The 16,859-nt window shown below is 44.3% G+C and overlaps 1 protein-coding gene across 2 annotated transcripts in view; it reads right to left on the bottom strand.

Annotated features, from left to right (window-relative positions):
- The window catches only part of HECA (HECA ribonucleoprotein granule regulator), a 43,304-nt gene extending 29,978 nt beyond the window's left edge, over positions 1–13,326 (bottom strand). The window contains exon 1 of one of the 2 annotated variants that reach the window (XM_089922057.1): positions 12,787–13,326. In XM_089922057.1, coding sequence (XP_089778183.1) covers positions 12,787–13,048 — 262 coding nt within the window. In that variant the 5' untranslated portion in view covers positions 13,049–13,326. The remainder of the gene's footprint in view (positions 1–12,786) is intronic. The other variant, XM_022557899.2, reaches the window with a different exon arrangement.
- Positions 13,327–16,859: the final 3,533 nt, after the last annotated feature.

Here is a 16,859-nt window from a genome sequence, read left to right as displayed (position 1 = left end):
ACAAATCGGAGTGTGCATTCATCACTAAGGGAAGCAGCCACCCCACCACATGACAAACAAAAAACCAAACCCCCAACTAGAAAACACTAAAAAACCCCAAATCATGACACAACCATTTGCTTTTTCAAACAGATCTATGGTTTTTTTGCAAAGAGTTAGTCACAGACAATAACATGTTATCCTCGTTTTCCACAGATAAGAATAGTTGGGGTCAGAAAGGTTCATCAGCCTTGCAAAATGGCAGACCTCAAGCTATGACCTGTGTCTCTCAAATCTCACACTCTTTAAACAAGCAATGCGTTTGGGAACCTCTTCCAAGCCACAGACATTTGAGAAGCACAGGGCAGACTGGATCAGCGTGACACACAGGGTGCAAATAAGCTCTTGGTTCAATTCAGTACCACATTCTCATTTTACTAACACAGAAATGTAATTTCAGTGCAAGTGCCAGAAAGACAAAAGTGAGAACTTTCCTATGATTCAGGATTTAAGTTCATTATCACAAGGAAGTTATGGGTAATTTAGCCTTAAGAGGGCTCAGTTTGTAGCAGAGGTGATAAGTAAATAACAAGCCTTTATCTACAAGTTTCAAAGTCCTTGGAACTGGCTCGAATAAAAACCGCAGGGGATTTTAGGAATGCGCAGGAAATGACAGGTGTTGAGCACAGGAGCTTCAGCTGTCAACCAGACAGCAGTGGTCAGGGAGTAGGTCAAGGAGGGCGGCAGGAACTGTAACCAATTCCGAGAAACAGAGCCTTGCAAATTAAATACAAAAAGGAAACAGACCCTCACAGATGTAGCAGCATTACTGTGCACTGATACCCAAATGAACTCAGTCACTACCCTGATGCCAGGCCCAAACTGCTTTTCCTACAAGTAATTTCACAGACAACTTTCTCCACTCTCCCCTTTCTCTTGAGGTTCTATCTCTATGTGGATGTTCTGTGATCATACAAAATTGAAACATGTCTAATCAGCAACACCTTAAACAAGGCAAAAAGATAAACAATAAGCCAGGGAAACGTATGTCAAAAAGTATGCTGAATATAAAAAGACCTTGTTTAGGACAATGAGAATACAACTATCCCATTAGTAAAATGGACAAAAATCACAAACGGAAAAAATACAAATGAACCATATACATATAAAAAGACATTCATTTGGCTGGCAATCCAATAAATGCAGATAAAAATTACAGCGAGATGTGATTTTTCATCTATCTGATTGGCAAAGGTGAAAATGGCTATCAAAATCCCTGTGGAAGGGTGAGAAGAAAGAAGCACTCCATGCAGGGCCAGCATTAGTGGAAACAGGGAAACCCTTTCTGGAAAGCGGTTTGGCAACATGTATCAAAGCCTTGAAAGTCACACGCCTGCTGACCAGTGATCTCACTTCTAGGACTGTAGCCTAAAGAAGATAATCGCATCCTCACTATGAACTGTGATCCATTAAGAACAGGAAGTGTCAGTTCAAATGTTCACTATCGCCACAATCCCAAGACCAGGAAGTCCTCGTGTCATAACGGGAAGGATCAGATTGACAGGAGCGTACGACCAGGAGCGTACGACGTGTCAGCTAAGTGCTTCCTTGGTCAAGTGTTTTCTTGTTTCACAAATTTAATTTCAGTTCAAGTACCAGAATAATAAGCATGAGGCCTTCTAAAAGTAATTTAAATAGCCCTATTGCCTCTTTAATGGTTTTATACTAAATTTAAGCCCTCTACTTAAAAACTTGTTCATTATTCATACACATGTCTGCGTATCAGTCAAGATGGAGCCAGTATCACATAGGATCCAACTGCCACAGCAGGGTCAGGCACATCTCTCGGACACGAGTGTGCCTTTTCTGCAAAAAGGGAAGGAGGCTGTCCCTGGAGCTGAATGCTGCCATCCTCCAATGCAGACCGCAGACGGCTAGGTGTCCTGCTTGGCTTCCAGTCAGCACTCCATAAAGGGAGTCAGCATCATCACTGTTCCTGTCGCTGGCAACAGCTTCTCCTCCTTCCTATGGGTCCATGGGTTCTGTAGCCCCAACACACCTACCATCCAGGTATCTTACCTAATCTCCTACTGAACTGCAGCACATCGTCGGCATTTGTAAAACTAAATGCCTAATACAGTGGAACCATATCATTATAGGGCTAACGTTAACTCCAACATATAAGCACTGCCCAATAAGAACAGATCTGAGGAGTTGGAAACAGAAGAATTCTTGGAGCTGCCCTGTGTATCAGACGTGCTCGTTTCTGCCTCTACCAAGGAAGCATGCTTCCCATTTCCCAGTGTCAGGCTCTCTCCATGGCTTCTGGCAGCACCGTGTCTGTTCGTTAACAACAGTCACCAAGCATCCCAGACTCAGCCTCTCAGATTACAGACTGCACCTGCTGCCAATCAAAAATAGCCAGACTTTGGGCTTCCCTGGTGGCGCAGTGGTTGAGAGTCCGCCTGCCGATGCAGGGGACGCAGGTTCGTGCCCCGGTCCGGCAGGATCCCACATGCCGCGGAGCGGCTGGGCCCGTGAGCCATGGCCGCTGAGCCTGCGCGTCCGGAGCCTGTGCTCCGCAACCGGAGAGGCCACAACAGTGAGAGGCCCGCGTACCGCAAAAACAAACAAACAAACAAAAATAGCCAGACCTTGATTCCCCCCATACCCCAGTCTCCATTTCTGCCCAGACACTGAGGTTTGTCAGGCATAACAAGTAATGTGTCACTTTAATAAGAAGTTATGTTGTAATACAGTTCTACTAAATATTATATTGACATAGTCATCACACAGGAGTGCTCATTTAGAAACCTAAAACAGTTTGTGATTTAGTTTCAACACTAGCATCAAAAGACTATCCTGAGATGCTTTTATAACTTGAAGGGACATCATCTAAGATATCAAACCTATGCTAACCCCTGGGAAAAACATCCATTTTTTAAGTGAGGGAGACAAATATCTCCCTCACTTATAGGAGCAACTTGATACCCTGCTAACTTTTGCCTACAGTCATTCTATCAGTTTTATAAAGGCATATGCCTTAAGGCCATCTATTTCTAATAAATTTCCAATAAAATGAAAAATAGAAATCCGGATTTATGACACTATCTTTTGCTATCTATCTGTAACTGCTATTACAGGGGTGATACTGAACTGCAACAAATTTTGAAGGGGTCCAGAATATACCAGTGTGGGCTAAAAATTATTTTGAACTTAAGGCATTTGAGTTCCTGAAATCGCTTATTTGCCTAAAAGCAAAGCCTCTCAAAAGAACTCAATTGTCATAAAGCCCCTCCCAAAAAGCAACCTGGGAAGACTGACTTTTACCACCAGAGATAACTCTCCACACCACACCTAAACAGACATTGTCACGAAACTATCATCGCCCATCTATTCTCTTAGGGCCCATTTATCTTTTCAAAACGTCATTTGTGGGCTTCCCTGGTGGTGCAGTGGTTGAGAGTCCGCCTGCCGATGCAGGGGACACGGGTTCATGCCCCGGTCCAGGAAGATTCCACATGCCGCGGAGCGGCTGGGCCCGTGAGCCATGGCTGCTGAGCCTGCACGTCTGGAGCCTGTGCTCCGCAACGGGAGAGGCCACAACAGTGAGAGGCCCGCGTACCAGAAAAAAAAAAAAAAAAAAAGTCATTTGTTTTCTATAGGTGTCCTTTCTCCCCTTCTCCTACTCTAAGAAGCCACTCATTTACCTAGAAGTGCCCTTCTCCCCTCCCCTTCACCTATTAAGATGGTATATAAGCGACAAATTATAACCACCCCTTTGAGTCACATTTCTTCTGTGAGTAAATCTGTCTTTTCTCTTGCTGCTCTGTCTTTTGTCAGTTTAATTTGCAGGCCCCAAATCCATAAGCCTAAGAGGGTAAAGTTTTTCCTCCCCGACAATTTAATTCAGTGAAATACACTGCACTATATGTGCATATGAGAACCATGCTAACATTTTTATTAATTATTCTAAACAGTTATAAGATTAACAGTTAACACTTCATTTTTAGGTTTTCCTCTTCCTTCACTTTTCTTTAAATTTCCTCTTAATATCTTTCGTTTCTAATCCTTATTGTTTTCAAGTATTATTCTCCTAAGTATAATTTAGCAGAAATAATTTGTTTTTTCTTTCTACTTCTGATAAATCAGAACATATAATTATTAAGTATTAGAAATGCTACTTATTTTTTGCCAGTTTATAAAAGCCTCTCAAATACAATCAAGCTAAAGCATCCTGTTGATTAAATAAAGCAAGTTACTATTTCACCAACCACTGAGAACTGGAAGCCTTCTGAAACACACAGATTTAAAACACATAGTCAGGGCTTCCCTGGTGGCGCAGTGGTTGAGAGTCCGCCTGCCGATGCAGGGAACACGGGTTCGTGCCCTGGTCCGGGAAGATCCCACAAACCGCGGAGCGGCTAGACCCGTGAGCCATGGCCGCTGAGCCTGCGTCCCGAGCCCGTGCTCCGCAACGGGAGAGGCCACAACCGTGAAAGGCTCGCGTACCGCAAAACAAACAAACAAAACACATAGTCACTTTGGAGAAAACACTGACATCCCCCCTCATCAGTCTATCATTTGTTTCTGTTTTTTGGTTTTTTTTGCGGTACGCGGGCCTCTCACTGTTGTGGCCCCTCCCGTTGCGGAGCACAGGCTCCGGACGCACAGGCTCAGCGACCATGGCTCATGGGCCCAGCCACTCCGCGGCATGTGGGATCCTCCTGGACCAGGGCACGAACCCGTGTCCCCTGCATCGGCAGGCGGACTCTCAACCACTGTGCCACCAGGGAAGCCCCAGTTTATCGTTTTAAAACTGATTCGATGAGGATAAAAATAAAATGACAAAGATAATTAGTCCAACCTGGCACAGAGACAGATACTCTTCTACCAAGATATGAAAAATAAACCACAGGGACAGCCCCTCCCTCCAGAGAAAGTCCTTCTGTTCAGATGGCCCCAAGTCCTCCCTTGGCGTTAGGTTCTCTGAAGTTCACCTCAATTAGCTAACCTCCCATGGCTCGCAAAGCATCAGGATGCTGGTGCCCACAAATTAGGACAGACTTTCCAAACAGCAGCCTTGGGTGCTGTGACACTTTCATCTTGCTGTGCAGAAAGGCAGTGTGTGCAGTGTGCCCACTACTTTACTGAAAAATCACAATCAACAGTCCGCAACAGGTTGTACCACCAAACCTTGATTAGCTGTATTAAAAGGAAGATTGCCAAAAGATACCCATTCTGTTAAAATATACAATAACTTTACAAGCTTGCCAACAACGTATGATTATCCCCCTTTGCAGGCTCAGCTGACCATGCCTTTGCTTATAAACCTCAGGGATGGTTCTGCACTGGTGACGAAAACATCCAGATTTGACCGTCTGGCCCCACTCCCTTTCCAGTCCCATGTCCTACCACCGTACCTCAAACCAGCCACAGACTCCTGGCAGCAACCAGAACTCAAGGCTCTTTCCCACCACCTCCTGCTGAAACATCCTTCCTCTGCTTTCAGAGCTAACTGCGTCTCTTCCTGCAGCACTGAGCTCAAATGTCCCCTCTTCCAGGAAACGAGTCCTTTCTTCCACTGGGCACCCATAGCTCATTATCACACCTCCCGATGTTTGTATGTCTCTGTCCCAGCTCCACCATAAGCCCAGGGGGGTGCAGATTCTGAGGCCTCCAAGAATAATTCGACATTACACTTCCAGTCATAGAAGACAGTAGGCACATAATAAATGTTTAGTAAATGCATGAGTGCATACATGAACAAAATAGTGAATGAGCAAACGAAAGCACAAGCTAATGAATGAACTTTCAAGTTGTTACCTCGGGAGAGAGGAGGGTCTTTTGTTTACTTCTCAATAATATTAAGCCCCGGCTCATCCCGAAAGAACACCCTCAGTGCCTCACCTTCTCTGAGCTACCCTTCACTTCCACGTGCTCAGTTCACTTGCCCCTGTCCTCAGACACAATCCCCAGCTGTAATTCAGTATGTGACCAGCTCACAAGCTCCTGCTCTTTATTCCACAGCTGCCCTTGTGTAGTACACGCAATAACCTACTTGCACTTATTTCCATAAAGACTCCCAACTAGACCGTAAGGCCCCGGGCCCAATTCTTCTGTCCTTGTAATGCCAGAGCCTGACACAGTGCCTGACAAATAGCAGGCACTCAAAACATATGAGATGGATAAATAAATGAATGAAGAAAGGAAGAGGAAACTGTTCTCACACTATGTTTTTAACTTTTTTCTTTTGGTTAAATCATCTGATTTTTCAAGGTAAACTATGATCAGAGAGAGATGATGAGGGAAGAAGAGAAGACCCTGTATAGTCAAATCAATGCCTGAATAAGAACCTGTACGATACCACAGTCTTTTTCTATATTAACACAGAAACCATCTTACTGTCTCTCAGTGTCTGTTTTCAACAGAATAGTTTAACAAGCTTTGTAATCGGATAAGGCTGAACAAATCACAAAACTTATAAAAGATACTGTTGATAGTGTCCATATCTGCCAGACCCTATGCCAAGATCTTTCATAGACGCTGTTTTTCTTAATCTGCAAAAACATTCCAAAGGGTTGCATTTAGAAAATGAAGGCTGAGAGAGGTTAAGTCACTTGCCCCAAAGTCACTCTGCCAGTAAGTTGTGGCACCTTGGGTTACACCTAGGTCTATTGAAACAGCATGCTTTTTGACTAAAACTTTAAAAATTCTAGGCCTTACTTCTTCAGATTAGAATAATGGTGCAGACAGAATTTCAAAGGCTTATGCTTTCATCTTCACTATCACCGGTTGCTAAAATGTCATTCACCATTATTAGGTACTTTGTTGAATCCTTGTGAGCCAGCAAATCACTAAAGAGCACGGGGGAAATAAATGCAGCCTTCGAAAAGCGTGGCAGCATCTGCTCCAGGCTCTTGATCCACATGGGGCCTTCCTACTGCTGCTACATTTGGGGGTATCAGCAATTCTCCAGCATGCCTTTAAAACAATAAGAACTAGGAACTGAAGAGGCTGTGGGGAAAGGGCACTCTGGCCACAGCCCTTCCACAGGGCAATCTGTAAGCATGTATTCATTAAAAGTCATAAAAATATGAATATTCTTTGACATAGCAAGTCTACAGGTAAGAATTTATCTTAAAGAAGTAACTGAATAATGCCCAGAGATGTACAAATAAGAACTTAAAGATCAAACAACAGCAGAATGATCAGTTTATCCAAGATGCAGACATAAGATGGCATATGAGGCAATCATTAAAAATAGTGATGCACCTGTATTTACCGCTCTGCTAAAATGTCCACAAAATATTATACATGTTAAAAGCAGATTATAAAATATATGATCTGATCTTTTTTTCCCCTGAAAACTGCATATGTACTTTTAAAAGTCTGTAAGAAAAAAATTTAAAAGGCTATAAGAATATGTATCACAATGGTGATCTAAGTGGTAGGATTACATGCTTGACTAGAAAGTCAAAGAGAACTTTGCCTACCTTCTCTACTTAAAAAAAATTTTTTTCCACTACACCCATTCTATTACTGGCAAAATAATAAAATAACGAAATATTTTTAATTAAATCAACTCCTTAAAAATTCCAAGGAGCTGGTGATCAAAATCAATCAAGACAGACCTTTTTTCCTAAAGTCTTCCTTTTGATACCTTCAAACTCTTTAAATTGTACATAGCTAACAGCCTGGAGTAAGCTCATAGGAGGATTAAGCTGCAAGATATTTCCCACTTTATCTCCTGTTTTCAATTCTCTATGGAATGATACATATTCTTGGACTTATAAGAAAGCTGACATTGAAGGCTCAGGTCCTGTAACAAGTAAAAAGAGAAAGAGTAAGGACTGTGCATAAGACACCATTAGCAGAGCATGGAATGGTTCTTACTATAATATACAAAGTACACAACATGAAGCTTTGATGGATGAGGGAATATTTTCTACCAATCTCCATTACAAAGGTGGATTTCAAAAGACAAGGTCTAAAGCCAGCAGATATTTTTAAAGACATAAAAAACTAACTTTTAAATAAGGTAAGAAAACTCCAAGAGGACAATGGTGTTCTATATACCTTAGACCCTCAAATAAATATTCCTTGATTTTAAAATAAACAGCAGGCAAACATTCTGCATTTTCCTTCTGATGGATATAGGTAATTTAAATGTAGTAAAGAGGGACTTCCCTGGTTAAGAATCCGCCTGCCAATGCAGGGGACACGGGTTTGAGCCCTGGTCCGGGATGATCCCACATGCCGCGGAGCAACTAAGCCCGTGCGCCACAACTACTGAGCTGGCGCGCCACAACTACTAAAACCCTTGCGCCTAGAGCCCATGCTCTGCAACAAGAGAAGCCACGGCAATGAGAAGCCCGCGCACCACCGCGGAGTAGCCCTGGCTCGCTGCAACTAGAGGAAGCCCGCAGCAACGAAGACCCGACGCAGCCGTAAGTAAATAAATAAAATAAATAAACTTTAAAAATAAATAAATAAATGTAGTAAACATTTAAGTAAACACCTAAAAAGAGAAACTATTTAAAATATAATACAAACCTAGGACTATAAAAGTGTGTTTGATGGCCTAAGTATGAGTAAAATACAATTCGTGTTTACGGGGAAGAGGTGGCACTCCAAAAATCTATTTGTAAGCAGACGTATGAAATTCAGAACACATTTTCCATCAAAACAATGTTACTGTATTATGATGGTTACCTCCTGGCCTGTTCTGCGAAGACTTAGTCGTTCCTGAGAACTATTTATCCCACGCCTGCATTTTAGGTGAATGGCACTAGTGGTCTGAGTGAAGAATCTAATATGACCAGCAGCTCTCCTTCACTCACCGCTGAAGGCTCTCAGCTCCCTCTGCACGGAGGCTCTCCAGCTAAGAGATGCCACCCCCCAGGTCACTCCCTCTTCTCCAGCTAAGAGATGCCAACCCCCAGGTCACTCACCAGTCCATGGCGGGGGAGGGGGAGGAGGTCCCGTCCTCATGCCTCAAGGTAAGATAACTCTGCAGGACCATCCTAGCTCCAGAGCTACCTGTAATCACTGCATCACAGTTCAACTCCTCCCTCTGCCCGGCCCTGCTTCCCTCACTCCCCCACCAGTAACGATGCCAAGAACACATTCAGTAAACCTCTGGCAGGTAAATCTTTGTCTCAAACGCTATTTCCAGAATCTAAGACAAGTGGCTAACCCTTAGCAAGCTCATATCATATAAGTCAGTCACTCTGTGTGTGTGTATATATATGTATATATATGTGTGTGTGTGTATATATGTATATATATGTATATATAAATAATACATAATAGATATAGATATCTTATTATATATGTATGGGTAGGTACTATAATCCCATTTTAAATATGCAGAAACTGAGGCTCAGAGAAGTCAAATGACTTGCCCCAGATCACAGAGCAAGTAATTTGAGGAGCCAGGTCTACTGAATGCAAGGTCAATCACCAGGTAAACTGACTCCATCTACTACAAAGAACTGTTGAATGAATGAAGGCAAACTCAGCAGCCCAGGGGTTCTGGTGGCAGTCAGGAATGAGTGGAGTGGTGAACCATGGTCATCCATAAAACAGGAATTTATAAAAGGACTTGGGATCCAGGCCCATTAAAAAGTAGATACTATGACCAAGGTTCATATATTTTTAGGCCTCAAGCAAAAAAGCAGTGGCCTGATGGAACCAGAATTCCAGAATGAAACTACGCGGGTATAACCCACTGCATGATTACTACTAGATCCTAAAAATAATGACTGGCAAATCTTGTCCACCTACAATCAAAATGTTGCAATATGTGCAGACAGATGTTTACTATATCGGAAGAGGACAGCGCTTTTACTCCAGTCCCCACAGAAATCTTCATAAACCTTCATATCTAAAAACAAAATAAACCTTCATATCTAAAATAAAGCTTCATTTCTAAAAATACTAATAAATTTCTTTTTAGGGCTATAAAGTCCCTACAATTGACATGCAACTCACCCAAGAAGCACAACTGCAACTAGTCCAACTCCTTCAATTACAACCCCGCCCTGGCTTCCCCAAGCTTTCCCTAACTAGCAAATCTTTTTTTATAGAATCAGTAGTTATTTATAACTACTGACTAACAGTGAAAAACTAAGAACTAATATTATCCTACCCTGGTGTCCATGCTGCCCAAGAACCACAAGACATAAAACCATTCTATAAACTCCATACAACTACAAACAAACACTATTAACTTTAGGTGAAGTCATTAAGTTTGCATGTTTGCAGATGCAGATCACAACTGACTCGAACAGTGAAAACAAACTGTTTAAAAGATTAATAGAATGTAGATTTACTACACCCTTGGAATAACTGTTTGATTGGTAATATTTATAATCACAAAATCTAATGTCACAGCTAAATAAAATATTGAAATATACTTAGAAATACCATAATAGTTGATTAATGTCATTTTTTAATTTAAAAATAATTGGGCCTTATCAGTTGATTCTGAGAGTTTGCACATATCAGTTGCCCCTTCCTTTAAAAATTCACCAATGGCACCTCTCCCACCCCTACATTATAAAGCACAGCTTTAAATAGCAAAAAACAAACAACAGAAAAAAGCATTTATAATTTCCTTATTTACCAATTTTGCACACAGGAGGCCTCAGCATCTATGTTAATTGTCATCAACTGCAGTGAGAGGTTCTTCAAATTAAGGTGCATCATTCACTGAGACTTCACACCAGGTCAGAACCAAGAATTTGGCAACATAAAATTCAACTCACTGCTCTAACATAAACTCAAGTTTGTACCTTCTCTAACTGTAATTACTGCAGTGTTTGCCCCATTTCTTCCTTCCCCCCCACCCCATTCATTTAATAAAACAAGCTCCAAATCAGAAATACATACCTTCACACAGATATATACATAACTGCTAAATATACCTTAGATTGCCACTTCAGAGGAGAGCAGTAATAGGGACACCATAACCGTAGCTTAATTTTTACGAATGAGGAGATACCACCAGCCCGAGAAAAACATTTCCTCACACCGCCTTAAAGTGGCCTAATCTTTTGGAGAAAGAAGAAGAGGAAACAGTCAACCTGAAGCTTCCACTCGGACAATAAAACAGCAGGGTAAGCCAGAAACACCCTGGGAATACCAGACCCATGCAGATGTCCTCTCTTGATTGCCACCTCTCCTTTAATACTTAACACAGCACTTGTAACACAGTAAATGTTTAATATCTTTTGAATGAGTGAATGATAGCTATCATTCACTGATCACTTACTTTTCTTGAGAAACTTTACTAAGCTTGTTACAAATGTAACAAGCCTTTAAAACAAGTACTGGGGGCTGGGTAGGGAAGGGACACTCTGAGCCTCACAATAACCTTATGAGGGAGCCAATACAATCAGTATATAATTCTTTTCCCCAATTTTACAGGTGAGGACATTGAGCCTCAGAAAAGCCATCCTTCCCAAGATGACAAAACTCTAAATGGCTGAGCCAGGAGTCTGTCTTCTTTCCTTTTGCCACATCAATACCAAAATGAAGTTTAGAGCGAGGAAAACAAAAGAACATGGAGAATACAGTCTGGCCAAAAGTTGTATTTTTAAACATTCACAAATGGGATGTTTCTGGAAAAAAAAAAAAAACTTCCCATTTCAAAATTGCAGAGACACAGCCAATGGGGCCTAAGGTTCTGCTCCTAATAGGCTACCTTTAATCTCCTCTGTTCAATCACTGTCAGGTTCTTCTAAGTGCAGGTAACCTGTTTAAAAAGTGAGTGATCTGCGTAAAGAATGGCTTCAAAAGCTGAAACCTACAAGTTAAAAGCCAGATATAAAGAACCTAATCTCCCTTCATTAAAATACACCTATATTCCCTGTCCTGAAAAACTGCCTGACCAGAGGAATTCAAAGAACAGTCCAAGTCCGAAAAAGTGTTTGCCCTATAACTAAAATTATATCTCTGCAGTGACAACGGCAATCCTGTCACATCTTCACTATTCCTTAAATGCACCCTCAAAAGGTGCATTCAGGCACTACCTAAGATTATTAGGCTTTCTTCTAAAAATGTGAAGCAGAATTAAATAGAGGATGATTTTTTTTTTTTTAAACTCCGGGCTGAGAACGGAAGTCAAGTTCAGATTCTCTTCCTTCCTCAAGCGAGCAAGAGAATTAAAGAGCACACCCCCACCCCCAGCGACACACACACACCCTACAGTAAAAATGTCTTGGGGCCTCTTCACCTGTGGCAATCGACACAGCAAGCCTCTGTTTTCTGGGATTTTAGGCTCTCCTTCACTCTGGGGAGGGGAAGGCGGGTGGGTGAGGGGAGCCGAGGCAAGATGGAACTGGTGCCTAAGTTTTCAATCGGACCATTCTTCTCAACTTGGGCAGCTCTTTTTTTCCTTCCTTCCTTCCTTCCTCCCTCCCTTCCTCCCTTCCTCCCTTCCTTCCTCTCTCTCCCCGGTCCGGGGCACACGCTCGGCTTTGCCAGCGAGGGCACGAAGGGCAGGGCCCGAGCGGAGCGCCGCCGCAGCCAGGCACCCAGGAGTCCCTTGGAGTCTGGGGCGCAGGCTGCACGGGGCGCGCGACCTGTGCGCCGCGCGGACACCGAGCCGGGGCCGCCGATCGATCGCCGCCGCCGGGCTGTGGGGACCGGGAAGGGGCAGCCGCGGCGGGGCGGAGGGGCGGGGTGAGCACTTCCTGACTCTCGCATTGTCCACGCATCGCCCGCGCCACCCAGGGCCCCGCCGACGCGCCGTCCCCGTCGGCGAGTAAGTTGGCGCTCGCCCCTCCGGCCCCGTCTTACCGTTCTTGGCGTCACCAGCGGCTGCAGTCCCCGCGGCGGCCGCCGCGGCCGCGGCGCCGGGCCCCGCGCTTCCCGCGCCCGCCGCGCCCCCGGTGCCCGGCACGCCCGCCGCCGCAGCTCCGCAGCCGGCCGCCGCCGCCAGGGCCCCCCCGGCCGCCGCGCCCGCCGCTGCCAGGGCGCCGGCTCCATTTTCCTGCTCGTCCCCGCTGCTGTTGGCGCGCTTGTTTTTGCGGCCGCCTTTACTGTTTTTGGGGTTGGGCATCTCGCGAGTGTCCAGGTGCCCCGCGTCGGCGAAGGCGGCTCCCAACGGCTCGGCGCCCGGTCCGGGAGGCCGAGAACGGAGGGCGCGGGCCGGTGGCTCCTCTGGCGCCCGTCTAGCCGCGCGGCCCGCGCCGCGCCATCCCGGCCGCCGCGCCCTCCCCGGCTTCCTGGAGCCGGCGCACGGCCACCCGAGGCTCGCAGCCGCGCGGGCGCCGCGGGCTCGGGGCGCAAGCTAGACGCTCCCGAGCCGGAGGGAAAAGGCGGGTCTCAGGCTTGTTTTGATTCGGCTTCGCTGACACGCTCTGGCCCCGCCCCCTCCCGTGACGACACAGGGGATTCGGCCTGGCCGCGCCCACCAGGTGACCTCACGGTAGCCCGGCCCGCCCGCGTGACGTCACGCCCTGCGCTGAGCCGGCCACCTTGGAGTGACGTCATCGGGGCGCCCTCACTTCCGGGGCCCTGCTGCACCCCGGCGCCTGCGGACCGACCTTCCTGAAATGGCCCCGAAAGCCAATTCAATGGCATCTGTAGTCGGGGGCCTCCTGACCTTCATGCAACTGAGGCTTAGAACAATATGGTCTGGGAAAAATAGGCGGGCGACCAGAACAGGAATGGAAAGCAGAGGTTTTCTAATTAATCATCCATCGAAAGCCTTTGCCATTCAGAAACAATCGTAGATTCAGAAATTAAAGAAATAGAGTTGAGTTCCTAGACAATGGGAAAGCACAGCAGAGTCCGTGAATGGAAGGCCGTCACAGCCTAGTGGTGAAACCGCTCACTCAAACAGGACCCACCATTCAGGGATGTTACTGAACATCGCCTGGGACCAAGAAGCAGGTAGTGCCTGGAGGGGAAACCCAATCCCCTTGGATAGGACTGAGTTGTCCTGAAAGATAGGTGGCCACTGTTGTGAGCAGGTGGAGATTAGAAGGTGACACCTGTGATAAGGTAGTGACTTGAGGGGCAGGGGACCCTGGGAAAAGTTTCACATGGTCTCTTTTTCTGCAGCTCTTTTTCTGCTTTATGGAAAACCAGCTCTTTCCCAACCCTCCGGTCTCAGCTCAAACACATCACTTCCTTCATGATGATATAACTGACACACCTCCCCAGAAGAGCTATCAGAAGTATCACCTCATCCGTCTCTAAGTATGTTGTCAAAGTATAAGTTTACTTATTTCCTGTCTATCTGCTTCTCAAATGAAAGCTCCATAGGTAGGAGATTTTATGTGTCTTGGGCACCCCAGCGGACAGCTAGCATATATTTGTTGAGTGTATAAATTAAGTACTCTCCCCATAAACTATGGAGCGAAAACTATGTTAGCTGACAATTTACAGTTCTCCCTTCCTATATAGTGTGATCTTCTTTAATTAACCCAGCTCTCCAGTAAAGAATCTTAGGCTGTGTTCTGAAGCATAAAGAGGTAGACAGGGAAGTACCCGCCCTGTGCCCATCTAATGGGGAGGCTCTGACTGGGAACTCTGGGCATTTATAGCAGAGTCTGTTCCAGAGCCTGGAGCTACAGGAAAGAGCACTGGATACTCAGGAGCAATTGGTGGTTGGGCTTTTCAGTAGGGAAGTGATGAATCTTTTAATTCCCTAATTTTGTTTGAGGAAAGTGACTCTTTATAGAGGGCCACCTCATAGTTATAATAGATATTTTGTGCCTATACTTTCATGTCTATTTCTCTCCCACCCCAACTCCCCTAAGCACTAGAAGAGCCGGGATTGTCTACCTTTCTAACTAATTCTGCAGAGTCTAGCATAAAGCCTGACCCACAGTTAGTGTTGAATAAAATTTTGTTGAATGGAGGATGCCTAAAGCATTCTTCTTCTGGATATATTTTTCTGAACCTTAAAGTCTCAGCTAAATCATCAATTCTCTAGGAAGCCTTCTCTGATACCCCAAAGTTAGATTCATCCCCATGTGCTCCCTGTACCTTGCCCACCACAAGAGCTTGCACACACAGTATTGAAATTGCCTATTTACTTGTCTGTTGTCTGGGCCCCCACTAGACTATAAGCTCTGTGATGGCAGAAGCTGTCTGTCTTAGTCGTCACTGTATCCATGGTACCTAATGCGGTGCATGGTACACAGTAGGTAGTTAATGAATGCATGACAAATACATGAATAACTAAATGGACAAATGCTTTGAAGGTAGATGCAGCAGGATTTGGTGGCCACTTGGACGTGAGGGATGAAGGAGAGAGTTAAGAAATTCCGAATACTGGAGGAAAGGATGATGGTAGTTAATGAAAGGAAGACTTCAAGGGGAGGGTATTGGTGCTGTGGAGGAATGTAGTGAGTTAATGTGGGCCACTGGACCTAGATTAATTTCATTACTGATATCCCTCACTAGACATGGCTGAGAGATCTCAAAATATTTTGGTAACTTTGGCTGTGACTTTTTTTTTCTTCAAGTGTTTTGAGTTTTGGTTTTTTCTTTAACGGTGAGGATGAAGAAGCTTTAAAGTACAGGAAAATTTAGATAATTCTTTTCTTGAATAAGCGCATTGCTCTCATGCCATATTGAATCAGAGTAATCGTGCATGTACCCTGCAGACAGACATTCCCACCAGCTGCCTCCCACCTCTACATAACTGAGACTTCAGAATTGGAAACTTTCCCACAAAAATATCATAATTGGCTCAAAGCACACAGACACCCAGCCAGTTGCTGTTCTTGTTCATTGTGTGAGCCACCTCCTTCTCATTCAAACTGAAACAAAATGAAAAGGAGGAAGGAGAAGCGGGCCACTTCTTCCATGCCCAACCTTGCTAGTCTATTTTTAGCCTTAGTCAAATTTGACACACAGGCAATAGTTCTGATTTTATTGCAACAACAAAGAAAATGTACTAAATTCAAGATGTTAAAAACAAAACTTAGGTACAGTTAAAAGATTCCATTTTCTACTTTGCATAAAACATGTGGAATTTCACAGGAATCCTACTGTTCTAGCCCTTTTATCTTTCCCTTTTCCCCACCATTTCTGAAGGAGAAAGAGAGGGAGGAGGGAGGGAGGGACGGAGGAAGGAAAGAAAGAAAAGAAAGAGAGAACCAGGTTAAAAAGCACAAGATGGAAGAGATGACACAAAGCCCTCCCCTCAGATGCTTCCGGGGGAAGAACTCTAGGAAAACTGAGGAAGCCACTGAGCTCTGTAGAGCCACACTTGGCTTCTCTTTCTTTAATTTCCCTGATCAACTCATGTGCTCTGAAATGAACTTCAGAAAAATCGTACCTCTACCCAAGCTTTCCTTTCTCCAAACATCATCACTCGCTCCATCACCCAGGTCTTTGCAAAATTCAATGAAACACAGCAACAAATTAAGGTCACCGAAAGTAAACAATTTACACCCTGGAGAAAAGGAACAAGCTAATCTTCAGGGCTGGATGAGACTAAGTGGTCATTGTTTCAATGTTCTTATTCTGTTTGGTTTCTTTGTTTGAAATTTGTCCCTGTCTTCTGAACTCTCAGGGTGAACTAACTCATCTGGGCCAGAGTTAGCTTGATCTGCTAACATCACTTTAAGTAAATATACCTTGAACAATGTATATTATCTCTTTGCACCAGTTTCTTCCTCTGGCAATGGCTTCTCCTTTGCCCACAGGTTTACTTTGAGGAATAATGATAATTGTGATTACAAAGAACTTTGACAAAAATGGAATACTAATATAAATAATAATATGGATTATTAAATGTCATAGATGTGCTCTCCTATTAGGTCATTCCCAATTATCAACAGTAATTTTTTCTCAAATATGTACCCTCAAAATCTCTGTTCAGGCCTTTAGGTTGACTTTTACATTATTTC

Source organism: Delphinapterus leucas, chromosome 12 (assembly GCF_059928025.1).
Source record: "Delphinapterus leucas isolate spDelLeu-1000000601 "Yukka" chromosome 12, BTC_Dleu_Yukka2, whole genome shotgun sequence".
Lineage (NCBI taxonomy): Eukaryota > Metazoa > Chordata > Mammalia > Artiodactyla > Monodontidae > Delphinapterus > Delphinapterus leucas.
The sequence above is the reverse complement of the archived record's forward strand: the minus strand, read 5'-3'. Positions and strand labels throughout refer to the sequence as shown.